Genomic DNA, 14,944 nt, shown 5'->3' with positions numbered 1-14,944 from the left:
CATATCCAAAGATCTCCTTGATAGTCTTGCAGATTTCATCTTGTGAATCTCCAGCATCATCAATGGAATCATCCATTTCAGAATCAAATTCCTCCAACATCATCACCCAAACTTCATTTACATGGGGTCTTATAGGATGTCCTGGCAGGCACATCATTAGTCTGTACTGTGCCTGGTGGTAGACACCTATTGATTATCTGTTCATTGGTGGGCCTTGATGGAAAGTTCTTTGATGATATAGTTTCTGATACTACAGTACATTTGGGCTTTGATTCAGCTGCTCTAGATCCAGATCGCCTGCCTCCAGAACTTGGAGTGCTCCCATGTCGCCCAGTGCAGCTGAAATATTTCCAGGTTTCATAGATCTTGTGCTGCTCAGTCATATCGATCCAGATGCAATTGAGTCTACATTGTGCATTGATTTTGCATTGTCTTGAAAACACATGCAGAAGAAAATCAATAAGCTTACCTCATCTAGGAAAGTTGACAATATTTCCACAAGACATGAAAGGACAGACTCTTCAAATGTAAGTAGTTCAGCTCCTGAATGACCTAAAGCTTCCTGTGGCTTTACACAAAAGCAATCAAGTAATGAAAGCAACTTGGGCCATGCCCGGGTCGGCAAGTTATCTAGCTCCAAAACAGGCCCATCAGACCAATAAAAGCTCACCCGTCATCAATTACCTATTTACATTATCAGAACTTTATTCTACCTACGTTCCATAAGACCATAAGATATAGGAGCCATTCAGACTGTTGAGTATTTCCACCATTCCTTCATGAGCTGATCCCAGAATCAGAATTTATTATCATGATTAATTCACAAAATTCGTTGTTTTGCAGCAGCATCAAAGTGAAAACACTCATTTAAACCACCTTACAACAATAAATAAAAAAAGAATTACTGCGCAAAAAGTAAGGCAGTGTCTGTGGTTCATTATTCAGGAATCTGATGACAGTGGGGAAGAAGCTGTCCTTGTGCCGCTGAGTGCTCGTCTTTAGGTTCCTGCACCTTTTTCCCGATGGTAGCAGAGTGAAGAGGGCATGGCCTGGGTGGTGGGGGTCCTTGAGGACAGAGGCTGCATTTTTTTTAGACACCACCTTTCGTAGATGTCTCAATGGAGTGAAATTTGGTGCCTGTGATGTTGCGGGCCGAGTTAACAACCCTCGAGTTTTTTCTTGTCCTGTCCCCTGGCACCTCCATACCAGTCAGTGATACAACCAGCCAGAATGCTCTCCATGGTAGACCTGTAGAGGTTTTTAAGAGTCTTTAGTGACACACTGAATCTCCACAAACACCTGACAAAGTATAGCCACTGGAGGCTCCAAGACAGATCCTCGGAGATGTTGACACCCAGGGATTTGCCTCACCCTCTGCTCCACTTCCCTACCTTCTCCCCATAACCATTGATACCCTGGCTATTCAGATATGTATCAATCTCTGCCTTAAATACAACCAATGACCTGGCCTCCACAGTCAAATGTGGCAGCAAAATTTCTGGCTAAATAAATTCCTCTGAAATTGTGTTTTAAATGGGCACCCTTCAATCCTGAAATTGTGGCCTCTTGTATTTAGACTCCCACACCATGGGAAACAACTTTGCCACATGTATTCTTTCAACATTTGAAATGCTTCTATGAAGTCCCTCTCATTCTTCTGAACTCCAAGGTGTATAATCCAAGAGCCTCAAATGTGGCTCACATGCTAATCCTTTCATTCCATGAATCATTCTTGTGAACCTTCTTGGAACCCACTCCAATGCCAAGAACCCCAAAACTGCACCCTAAATGCTGAATGAGGCCTCACCAGAATCTCAACATCACGTCCCTGCTCTTATATCCTTTTTCTCTAGATAGGAATGCCATCCATCTTCTTATTTTTAAAAAATTTATTTTTGATTTTCTTGGATTCAAAATAATTCAAATGAACAATACAATCCTTTTCAACACTCATATAACCTAAAGAGTCTGTATTTATAGGTCCTCTCCCCACCACCCCCCCCCCCCCCACAACTATCCCAATACAACTGAGAATATAGCCATATAAATTATAGATACAAATACCAGCTGGGGTCAACAGCCCTTACAGAAACCTAGGAAAAAGCCTAGGTAAAAAACAACTAGGGTGACTAAATAACAAAAGGTAAGGAATAAAAAAGAAAGAACTCAAAACAAAACTGAAAAAGGATGTCATCTTTGTCATGTCCTACTTCCTTAATCCCACTTGTTTCCCTGCTGGGACAGATTGTTACAATACCCAGATTTTGAGGGGGGGGGGGGTAGTCAAAATTGCATACTAATGTATTTCAGATAGGGATGGCACACTCTAACAAATGTGTCACATTTCCTCCTTAGATTATAAGTAATTTTCTCCAGGTGAATACAACTCACAATATTCCATTGTGTGGTATTCAAGTGGGAGTCAGACTTCCATGTAACCGCTACACACTTCCTGGCTACTGATAAGGTGACCATCACAAACTGAATTTGACATTTGGCCAGTCTAAACTCCACGTCCCCAATATCTTCCAGAAGGTACAACTTCGGATCCTGTGGAAAATCCACTTTTGTAATTTTTTTTCCAGAGTGTTCCCCGGGTCCTCCCAGAGGGATCTCACCTTTGTACATTGCATTCATCTTTTTTTAAAAAATATTTTATTTATGATTTTTCAAACTTAAGCTCAGTTCTCAACATTATCAGCGTCAATGTTAACAATATTAACATTGATCTCAGTTGTAATCACCTTCTTCACCACCAACTCAACCTGAAGGGTGGGGTAGGGGTGGCCAAACTATGGCCTGTGGACCAACCTCAGCCCGTTAGCATGGTCTCCAACGATAAATTGCACTGTATGTACATTGCACTTCTTAGTTTCAACACTGGATGGCGGTGCTATTTATTTAAATTTAAGAGCAGCAGATACAGAATTGCCTACTGTAATATGTGAGCACATCAACAAACTACTGTAATGTCAACAGTTAGTTCAGTGGTGTCGGACAGCTATTTTGATAGGAAATTAATTTTCGTTGGGACGGGGGGGGTTTCTGGTCTAAAAACCCATGTTTCTTGAAGTGTAACTGGTCGAACACTGACGGGCTTAATATTGTTTGGCCAGTGACCATAGGCGTATCTCGGGTATGGCAGGTGGGACACAGAACCGGGGCACCACTGTCCTCGCCTCACCCGTCAACATTCGAGTCACTAGCCCGATGCTGGCTGCTTCGCGGCCGTTCCAGCACGCAAGCGGCACCTGGAGGCTGCTCAATGAGCAAAATGGCCGTCTTCCCTACCCACAATCCCTCACGCAGCTGGAATCGCTCCGCCAACGCCAGCCAGGGTATCGCAGAACGGTTTCAGCTGCGTGTGGGCTTATGGGTAGGAAAGACGGCCATTTTGCCCATTGAGCATTTGGCGCCGACGAGCGGCCCCGAAGGCCGAAATGGCCCGATGAGGTGCCGGCGGCCAGCAGAGCTATCACAGCCCGCACTGGCTGTCCGCTGGAAGGCCCTGCTGGCCGGGCGCCCGCCCTGGCCCTGCCCCTGCGATGACAGGCCCACCGCCCCGGCCGAGATTTTCCAGTTAATACCTCGCTGATCTCCTTGCAGCCTGCCCTGTGTCCCACTCCCCAGACTTCCATCGCCCCCAGTGATCAGGAGGGGAGGGGGGCAAAGACAGATTGGCGTCCCGCAACCTGCATCCACAACCCGCTTACAATGGAAACGACGCCGGGCGGGAGCGGCAATGTTTCTTTATGTGGCCCACACCCCTGCTTGAGGATGTCCTGCCCAAGATCTCCAAAGCCCCCTTGCACTTGGAAATTTTAAATTTTCTCCGCAGCCAGGGCAAATGTGAGCGGGGTTGTTGGATAACTGCGTGGGGTTGGGGGGGCGGGGGGTGCTGCCTGCCTGCTGCAGACGCGCTCTCTGGAGCCCTCCCTGGTTTCAGGAACCACATGATTCTTTCGGTGACGCCCCCCTGATGAGGTCACCCGCAGCCCCCTCGTGCTCCTACTGCTGGCGCCCTTGGATCTGCAGCCAATGAATGAATCGAAAACACTGAACTGTAGAAGCTTTCATGGGACTTCCATGAACATGAGAGTTCCATGTTATAAATGCGAGTTGATTCAAAAAGAAAGGTTAGAATAGTCACCTGTGAATATAAGCAAGATTGCATTGGAATGGTATATTAAAAACTGGTCAACTAAATTATGGAAGTTCATTTTAAAATATTTGATACAATATTAAAGAATAATAGCTTAAAATGATTTAAAATAGAATTTTCATTCGATATCCCAGTCTGCGTTTTGAAACCCGGATTTTAAAATGACGTTGTTTCTGCGAAGAGGATGTGTCCATTACAAATGTTACGGTCATAGTCTGGAGCTTCTGTCAATTAGTGAGGCAGGAGCAAAACTGGTAGAAAAGGGTGAAAGCAACATGGCTTCACATGTATTTATCATCTTTTCAATCCCATAAAACCTCAACCAAACATAAACTTTATTCACACAATAAAATAAATACAAAAGGAAAATTGTTCAAAGTTCTCTAGCCATAAAGTTCCATCACTGTTTACACCAGTACCACCATGTGGCAGCACCTAACCACACACAAGCTGATGACAGTAAGACTTTGATGTCTTTCTACTACCTCTCTCCCATTTTAAATAGTGGAATGATCTTTGCAATTTTCCAGTCCTCCAGAACTATGCCAGAATCTATTAATTATTGGAAGATCATTACTAATACCTCCACAATCTCTATAGCTACTTCTTTCAGAATCCAAGTGTGCATTCATTTTGTCTGGAAGACTTATCTACCCTTAGATCTTTCAGAAACCTGGGCCGCTCTTTATGGATAATAACCATATTATTAAGACAAGTAGACATTTACAGTAAAAACCATATCCTATAAATATGGTCTCAAAACTGATAGCTTTTGTCAAAGATGGTTTATAATAAATCAGATAATTAAAGATACTTATGTGAAATTCTGGAATCTTCTCGTCTGGATATGTATTGATGCTGCCAAACCAACATAGTGCTAAGAGTTTTGAGGCCTCTGTGAAAGCTGTTGTACTATCAAAGTCTTTTGTAATGGTCATACTTTTGAAATTTGCTTTGCTCAGACAAATTTTCAGATCCAGGGTCACAAAACAGCAAGACTTTCCTTTCTGATATTTTTAGCAAATGTCCAAAATATGTTCTCTGTTCATGCTTTCTTAAAAGAAGCTATAAAGGTGCATATTTAAACTATCTATAGGCACTTTCAGGTGGCCAAACTCTCCTGGAGTAAAGCTGCATATTATGCCCATATGTGGCTGTTGGGAGGTCACTTGAAAGCGCAGGAGGCGCATGTGAGGTGAACTTTGTAACCCTCCACTGGGAGGGATAATCGCCAGAGCACTGAGGTCCCCCCCCACCAGCACATGAATGCAGCTGCCTAAGAGTGGCTGCTAAGGGGATGACAATCAGCTGGTGAGCGTCTGACAGCCCCTCCCAGCTGCCCCTGCCTCCCGTTGCGGGACGTAAGGGCAGGGGCAGCCAGCACAGGCTGTCAGTGCTGGGGCAGCTGGCATGGGCTGTTCCCATACTGATCCCACTTCCCCGCTCTCTCCCCACAGCCCTGTATTAGTCCCCACACTGTGGGGCGGCCGGCGCGGGATGTCCCCACAGTGTGGGGACTGATATAGGGCTGTGGGGAGAAAGCGGGGCAGTGGGATCAGTATGGGGACAGCCCGTGCTGGCTGCCCCAGCTCTGACAGCCAGCCATCCCAACCCTGACAGCCCAAAGGGACAGGAGCGCTCCGAGGCACCTCCCGTGCAGCTGTCCCTTGCAGGTGGCTAGCGCTGCGCTTTCAGCGCTGCCACCTAAACGACCATTCCACAGGTCTGAATCCGCTTCTGCAGGTGCATTCTTGGCGGAGAATACACCTGAAGAAATCTGATATTTTCTCCAGAGTATAATGTTCATAATCCTGCAAATGATTCCTCAGAAGATTTGTGGTCTGGCATCTTGTTCATTCATGACTCCAGGATGTGAGTCGGGGTTTAGAGTGAAACAGGGTGTGCAGCCAGAGGCAGGGGTCTAGAGTTTGGTTGGGGCAGAGGTCTGGACTTCACTTTGGATATGTGGCTGGAACTGAGCTTGGGATCCAGAACACCAGAGGTCAGAAAAATGACCAGAGGCCAGAGCTGAGGTTATTACATTGGTTCACTAGAAATTTGGTAATACAACTGTATAATATGTAAGAAAAGTGAAATAAGAATGTGTTTGTAGCGGTTACTATGGTAGAGCTACTAAAGTAATACAAACACACAAGCCAGATTAGTCAACTCAAGACTGACTTTATTCAGGTTTTAACCATCTTCTTTTATACCCCTCATGTCCCGGGCTCCACGGGACAAGGTGGGACATTGCTATTGGAGTGCTTTCGATCCACAGGACCGGCAGGTTTAAATAGATTCTTGTGAGCATCCTGCACCTTCCGGCGGGATACTCAGCAGGACAACGCACCATTTTCCAGCATGCAGTACAGCTCTGTTAGGTAAGTGTTCACCTGTGGAGCCCGGGACATGCGGGGTATAGAAGAACATAAGTCAGTCTTGAGTTGACTAATCTGGCGTGTGTATTTGTATTACTTTAGTAGCTCTACCGTAGTAACCACTACATGTTCAAGTATTAATAGGAGTAAAATTGAATTATTTACAATCTTCTTGACCTGCACCGTGTGCTGGATTATTGAAGTTTTACTGTATTTCTATTCAAAAGGCAAGTAACAGAATATGCTTTGTTGATGACAACACAAAACCCAACTAATGGTAGATTAATAGGAATGATATAGATAAGGTGGAGAGGGTGCAGAGAAGATTTACAAGAATGTTGCCTGGCTTACAACATCTAGAGTACAGAGAAAGATTAAGGTGACTGGGACTTTATTTATTGGAACATAGACGGTTGAGAGGGGATTTGACAGAGGTATTTGAAATTATGAAGGGAATAGATAGGTTAGATGTGAGTAGACTCTTTCCCCTGAGGGCAGGGGAGGTTGGAACAAGAGGGCATAATTTAAGGGTAAGGGGGCAAAATTTTAGGAGAAATGTTAGAGGATGCTTCTTCACTCAGAGAGCGGTGGCAGAATGGAATGATCTTCCAGAGGAGATAGTTGCGGCAGGGTCCTTTCTGTCATTTAAGAGAAGGTTGGATGTATACATTTATATGAGGGGGTTGGAAGGTTATGGGCGGAGAGTAGGAGGGGGGAACTAGTGGAGTTGTTAAAGTGAACTGGCACAGGCTCTAAGGGCTGATATGGTCTGTTTCCACACTGAAAACTGTTATATGGTTAATAGAACAATGTATTAAGTGCCACAACACAATGTACACATAATTTAGTTAGAGATACAGCATGGTAATAGGCTCTTCTTGCCCACAGCCTCGCACTGCCTATGTACACCTATGTGACCACTTAATCTACTAACCCCATGCGTCTTTGGAATGTGTGAGGATAAAGGAGCACCAAGTGTGATACATGGAGAATGCCGGATTCGAACCTGGCACCGTAATGGTGTTTTTTTTTTGTCTGAAAATCAAAAGTGTATTCAACACCTATGGGGATTGGCAGATGTCGGATAAGTAGATTTTCTGGTTGCTTGAGATTGCATGGTGCGTGATTGGCAAACTGTTGGAGAGGCGTGCCAATTTTAAACTTCCACATTTTTTACCTATTTATTTTCCATATTTTTTTGCCCATTGCTTGAGGCCATCGGTTGCTTGACTTCTGAATATTTTGCACATTTGCCTTCATAAATCAAAGTATTGAATGTAGGAGTTGGGAGGTTATGGTAAAGTTGTACAGGTATAAGACATTGGTGAAGCCAAAATTGAAGTATTTTGTGCAGTTTTAGTCATCTAACTACAGGAAAGATATCAATGAGATTGAAAGAGTGCAGAGAAGATTTACTAGGATGCTGTTGGGACTTGAGGGACTGACTCACAGGGAAAGGCTAAACAGGTTAGGACTTTATTCCCTGGAGCGTAGAATAATGAAGGGAGATTTGATAGAGGTATGCACATTTATGAGGGATGAGGGGTATAGATTGAGTTGATACAAAAAGGCTTTCACACTGAGGTTAGTTGAAATACAAATCAAAGGATAGATTTCAGATTTATTGTCAGAGTACATATATCACACACAACCCTGAGCTTATTTTTTTCTGCGAGTGAGGCAGAATTACCACTTATAGGTAGTGGAAGAAACTGTATGCAGCATATACATGTAAACAAATAAAGAACTGTAAACAGATAATGAATCTAAACAAACTGACTGTGCAATACAGAGAGAATTTTTAAAAAGTCAAAGAGCACCTTAAATTAATCCTTTTTTTATTTTTTAAAAACTTTATTTAAAATTTTCAAATAACATAGAAACGATACATAGAAATAATATCAAAATAATCTGAAACATAAACCCATCCCACCCTTCCCCCTCCTTAAATGAGACCTAATTGAGTTTGTTGTTGAGGCGTCTGATGGTGGAGGGGTAGCCGCTGTTTCTGAACCTGATGGTGCAAGTCTTGTGGTACCTATACCTCTTTCCCGATGGTAGCAGTGAAAACAGAATGTGTACTGGCTGGTGTGAAATCTTGATTGCTGCTGCTCTGTGACGGAAGCGTTCCCTGTAGATGTTCTCGATTGTGGGGAGCATTTTATCTGTGATGTCCTGAGCTGTGTCCACTATCTTTTGGAGGGCTTTTGCGCTCAGGGATATTGGTGTCCCCATACCAGACCATGATGCAGCTGGTCAGCACACTTTCCACCACACATCTGTAGTAGTTCACCAGGGTTTCTGGTATCATACCAAAAGTCTGCAAACTCCTGAGAAAGTAGAGGCGCTGATGTGCTTTCTTCACAATGCCATTAGTGGGTTGGGTCCAGGAAAGATCCTCCAAGATAGTAACTCCTAGGAACTTTAATATGCTCATCCTCTCCGCTTCTGATCACACGGGGTAATGGTGAAAAGGGAATAAGTTTAAAGGGAACATTGAGTGTGGAATAAGGTGCCAGATGAAGTGGTAAATGTGGGCTCACTTTTAATATTTAAAGAAGATTTTGACAGGTACATGATGTGAGATGTATGGAGGTCAGTGGGACTAGGTAGAATAATAGGTCAACACAACTAGAAGGGCTGAAGGGCCTGATTTCTGTGCTATAATGTTCTATTAGATTGAATAATAACATTGGTTAATGATGACAATTTCAATAAATGTTCATGTTATAAATGTGTATCAATTGATGAACAGCCACATTTCTAAAAATGAGCTGTTTATATTACTTGCCTGTTGTGTTTTTATCCAGAAAAGGATATTTCTGAATGAACATAAACCATCTTCAAAAACACCACCGAGAATGTTTTTTTAAATCTGTAGCAGAGTCCAATATCAGAGGCTTATAAATTCAGCAGTAAATTTAAGAGAAACTTTATGTGTAGTGACTAATCCTCACTTGAAAGTGGGCTAGTATCAAGAGACTTGTTTTTGTGCCATTGCATTAAACCCACAACAAAACTGGTATTTAATGATGTCAGAATTTTAAAGAAAGGCACTAGGTTTACACAGAATAAAGTCACCTATTTAATTTTATTTTAATGATGCTTGTTATCATTAGTATCAAATTGGAGAGGGATAATTGACCCAAAGTGTCTTTCCCAGAGAGTCTTAAAGGGGCAATGTCTTTGTTGGAATGAGTTTTGACAAATTTATAAATGGAAAGAACCACAAAAGTTGCAAAAATACTACAGGAATATAGTTGGGAGAACCACATTCACCAATCTGAGCAAAAAGAACAAACTACTGATCAAATAGTGTTTGATTGATAACAGTGTCCCTTTAATGGATCCTCAGTCAGGATCAGATAATTGATTAAAGCCTCTTTCTGCCCTATTTTATGCTGGTGGAATTACTTAACAGAGTTTCTCTTTTTCCAGATTCAGATCTTAATGTGTTTTCATTGATTTAACTGCTGTTGAATAATTAGCACTTTATGTCAGCTTAAACTTGTTATCTGCATTGTTAATACAGCTGGGGGAAAAAGTAACCTCTTTCCTGCTTCTGAGGCAGAGCCATCCCTCTACTTCAGGCTTCCATCTGAACCCTTTGTATCCTTTGCCTCAGTTGCTGGGTTCATCAACAGGTAATTATTTTTTTTGCAATCTAGTGGAGTGGTGAACTGAAATATTTATTGTGGTGCCTATTTCCATTCCGCTCTGTCTTGGTCTTATTTTAATGATTATTTTAATGATCTAATTCGGGTGTGATTCTGTTATCAGAGTGTTACTAAACCACAACATGAAGCCTCAACAAGACTATTGAAAAGCTTACTGCTGGTCAGATGTTAAGAGTGAAAAGATAAATGAACTGGAACAGTGAGAGGAACACATTTTAAGATTAAGAAAGTAGGGGAGGGTGTTTGGGCAAGTGTTCAGATTCAAAGTCTAGGGAACTTTCTAAAAGTCACTTTTTTAAAATTTAAGAAAAAAGGAAATTGGCACAATGTGAAACACAAGGTGCTGCCTTTTTGGGGAAAGGAAGGTGATGTCTGCCAAGTTGAGGAAGTCTGGAATGTGCTGTGTCAGAAGGTAAGACATTGTTCTTTAAGCCTGTTCTAGGTGTTGATAGTATAATGTAGAAGGTCACTGATCATTTCCCTGGGGTGGATTAATTAAGCGATTAGAATTTTTTGTGTAAGAGTGGAGATGTTCAACAACCCTAACTCAGGTGTGTGTGTGTGTGTGTGTGTGTGTGTGTGTGTGTGTGTGTGTGTGTGTGTGTGTGTGTGTGTGTGTGTGTGTGTGTGTGTGTGTGTGTGTGTGTGTGTGTGTGTGTGTGTGAGAGAAATACTTCATACTCTTAGCTAGAAGGGAAGTGGCTCTTTCCTGTCTTGGAACTTGCTGTATAATTCATGGTTGAGTACTGCTGCTCCATGGAGAGCTCCCTTAAATGAGTACAGAAACCTGGGTTCACTCCCTAAGTGTTGACTGATTTTGAGCAAACTTCTGAAGTACCCTTGAATTATCCCTAATATTGAGCTTACAATGTTATAAAGTGGTACACAATCATTTCTTGGAGTCTTGTGGTTGCCTGACTATGAAATGGAAGTATGAAGTATGGGGGATAATCTTGCAAGTACTTCAAAATGTTTGTCAGAAAGTAAATATTAATATTCATGTGACTAATACTCAGCTCAGAAATTCAAGGGATTCATTCCATTTCAACGGCTAATCCTCCATAGTCTTCTCACCTCTGGGTTGTACTTCTACAATCATTTGACAATAGATTGCCTCCAACAAGATGCCACCTCTAGACAAGTCTTCCCCATCCTTTACAGAGTTTTAAACTCCTCTCTGCAGCTCCTGGTTTCTTCAACTTTCCTTACAGCTGCAGAAAAATATATTGACTGCCCATTTTTGGCTCTTTGTACTATCCAGTTCCAAACATTCCCTATGTATAGATATTGGAGATGATTGAAAGCATATGGAATCTGAATACTGGAAGAGACTTGGGATGGAGGGGAGGGGGGAGGGGGAGGGGGAGGGGGGGGGGGGAAGAGAGAAATGATGGGATAATACAAGGTATTTTAGGACCAGCTTCAGAAGGAGGTTTGGAGAAGCTGAGCTACCTGAAATAATGGAGATGAGGTCAAGATGTAGAGAAAGGCCAATGGAGTGCTAATGCCTAAAGAGAGGTCAGATGCAAAGCATAATGTCAAAGTAGTATGCTTGTCTCCTCAGAATCAGTAGTCAGAAAGGGTGTTTCTAATGAAGAGGAGGCATTTCTGGCTATTATTTCTTTCTAGAAAAACCCTGAAGTTGTCTGAATCTATATTGCTTGAGCACGTCATTTGATGGGATTTGCGTCAAAACCACAAACTCATTTTGGTTAAATATGTGGTCATTTGAATGTAGAAGGAAGAATGGGATTTTGTTGTTTGAGGTTGGATGTTGGAAGTGAATTCAAGGTTTGGAATGGATGCAAATGCTTTGATTGGTTTATGATGTAATGATTGAGAGGTGGTTTGGTGGTAGCTTTGTTGAGATGGAGAATAAAGGCTGAGGTGCTTCAAGTGGCAGAGATGACAAGATTGAACCTGCCCAATAGGATGCAATGCAAATGTATCATCTACTATCTCAAATTAGTTCTACTGATAACTTTCCTGGCAATGCATCATCCCACTCTAATCAGGATGGCCATAAATTAATTTCAGTTGATCTCTTTTAGATGGGAGCAAAGATGAAAGGAGAATGGAGATGAGGCAATGTTATTCCCAGCAGATGCTAATTTTAGGTGGATTTCTGTTGGAGCTTATCTTCTAAAATGGCTTTTTATTGGGCTAACTTGCATGGCAATCAAATAAATCTTTGGTTATCTTGACACTTATCCAATTTTTAATGACAAATTATTAATTTTAAATGCAACCAATGTTCAGCTGAACTTATCTCTTGTGTCAGATGAATATTCCAGGCCAGCAGTCATGGGCCAGACTGCAGTGAGTTCAGGACGGTACTCAAACAGCCCAGCTGCTATCAAAGAGATCCTAATCTCGGTACTGGAACCATCCGATGGCTTCACACCAACGGAGGATTGTACAACTGATGCAAGGCTTTCTTCATTGACTTTATTCCAAGATGAAAATGCAAAAATGCTTTGGAACAATCAGAAAGGAGAGAATGAAGAGCATGAAGGTGTTGGGATTCCAATGAGAATATCAAAAGGCCATTTGTGCAGCAACAACTTGCAGTTTGGATCACCTGAACTGCCCTCAAGTTGTGCAATTTCCAGTACCTTCAATGAACTCCTTTCTACACAGTCTACAGCTTCCAGGTGCACAAACTTCAATGGGAATCCATCAATAGTGACTGATGGAAATCAAACACCGCTACACTTCCCACCTGAGATGAGCATCCATTCAGGTAAAATAGAGGATGTATGATATTTTGCACAGGCCTTGAAAGGCTGAAGCCCAAAAATGTAACTTTGCTATATGAAGTGCACTGTTTGACCTGCTGAGTTTCTCTGGTGTTGTTTTAACTTCGATCACTGCATCTGTAGACTTGTGTTTCACTTCATGAATGATATCTGGTTTGTGTTTGGACCAAACTCAGAAAATATAAAAGGCTTGCCGAGTGGCTGGCTGAATAGAAAATGTCAGATTATGACCCTTGATGAATTTGGAGAAGTAGTTTGATAGGAATAGAGAGATGTGAAAAGATGCTCAAGTGGACAATGAGCAATGGCATAAAGTAATTAATTTTCTTTGTAAATTCTATATATTTTCCAGTAATATTTGTTCTAATGTAGTTTCATTAGCTATTGTAGTATAATATTATTTGACTCTAAATGATTAATCCTTTAGTACATCCTAATCAGTCTTCAATAGGAGTGGATTTTTCATAAATCATTAAGACTTTCCTAATATATACTAGCTTATTTTGACTTCTGAAGGGGTTTCTACCACATACCTGGAAAATGCTTTATAAAAATATACCAAGGTTGTTCTGTTTTAAAAATAAAAAAAATTCAAAAACTGGAAATTATAGGCAGGTGAGCCTGACGTCAGTAGTAGGTAAACTATTAGGCGATCGAAGACATCCAATATACAATTATTTGGATAGCCAGGGACTGATTAGGGATAGTCAACATGGCTTTGGTCACATTTAACCAATTGTGACGGCTCAACACAAGGAGGGTGAACCAGCCCTGCTTGTAAGCCATGCGGCAGGGCAGCCAGCTAAAATGGTGCCATCGGGGGTTTCCCTTCCTTCCAATTTGGGGCTCAGAAACCCGCGCTTGTGGACCACATGATGCCCGGATGACGTCAGCGCCCTCCAGCATGGTCGACTTGGGCAGCAGGCATGAGCTGTTTACCATGGACAGGCTGAAGCCAGCGCACCTCGATCCCACTGAGCCCGCGGTCTTTGCCCAGCCCAAAAAGCGAGGCTACCTGGCAAAAAAGGACTTGGTGCCAGTTATGGGGGTGGGGGGGGGAGGGCGTGCTGTGTGGTGGCTCACCACAAGGCAAGCGAACTGGCCTCGCTTGTAAGCCACGCAGCAGGGCAGCCGGCCAAATTGGTGCAGTCGGAGGTTTCCCTTTCAGCTTGGGGCTCAGAAACCCACGCTTGGGGACCAGGTGATGCCTGGATGACGTTAGCGCTCTCCAGCGTGGTTCTCAGCCAGGTCAGGGCTGGGAATATAAGTGCAGCCCAGCAGCCTGCAATGAACTGCTCACTGAGCTCAACCCGTCTGGTTGTGTGTGTTATTGCAGGAGCAGTGTAGCTGCCGCTACACAATCTTAGTTTTTCATGGAGGTTAGCAGGAAAGTTGATGAAGGAAAGACTGGTAGTTGTCTACATGGACATTAGTAAGGCCTTTGACGAGGTCCCATATAGGAGATTAGTCGGGAAGCTTTAGGTACTAGGTATTCATGGTAAAGTAGTGAACTGGATTTGACAATGGCTGGATGGGAGAAGCTTGAGAATAGTGGTGGATGATTGCTTCCAGGACTGGAAGCCTGTGACAAGTGGAATGAGCTTTGGGGATTGGTGATGGAACCATTGTTGTTTGTCATCTATATCAATGATCTGGATGATAATGTGGTAAATTGGATCAGCAAGTTTGCAGTTGACATGAAGATTGGAAATGTTGTGGACAGTGAAGATTTTCAAAGCTTGCAGAGGGATTTCAACTAGCTGAAAAAATGGGCTGAAAATGGCAGATGGAATTTAATGAAGACAATTGTGAAATGTTACATTTTGGAAAGACAAACCAAGAACAAACACAGTGAATGGTAGGGCACTGAAAAGTGTGGTGGAACAGAGGAACCTGGGCATACAGATAAATAATTTCCTGAAAGTACTGTTACAGGTGGATAGGGTTATAAAGAGAGCTTTTGGCATT

The 14,944-nt window shown here is 42.6% G+C and overlaps 1 protein-coding gene across 1 annotated transcript in view; it reads left to right on the top strand.

Annotated features, from left to right (window-relative positions):
• The first annotated feature begins 3,138 nt into the window (after positions 1-3,138).
• rubcnl (rubicon like autophagy enhancer) overlaps positions 3,139-14,944 on the top strand; it is a 37,348-nt gene continuing 25,542 nt past the window's right edge. Inside the window, 4 exon segments of the mRNA XM_069892441.1 lie at positions 3,139-3,376; positions 10,073-10,119; positions 10,121-10,184; positions 12,499-12,974. Coding sequence (XP_069748542.1) covers positions 3,139-3,376; positions 10,073-10,119; positions 10,121-10,184; positions 12,499-12,974 — 825 coding nt within the window.

The sequence above is a fragment of the Narcine bancroftii genome, chromosome 7 (assembly GCF_036971445.1).
Source record: "Narcine bancroftii isolate sNarBan1 chromosome 7, sNarBan1.hap1, whole genome shotgun sequence".
NCBI lineage: Eukaryota > Metazoa > Chordata > Chondrichthyes > Torpediniformes > Narcinidae > Narcine > Narcine bancroftii.
Note: the sequence above shows the minus strand (reverse complement) of the source record. Positions and strands in the feature narration are given on the sequence as shown.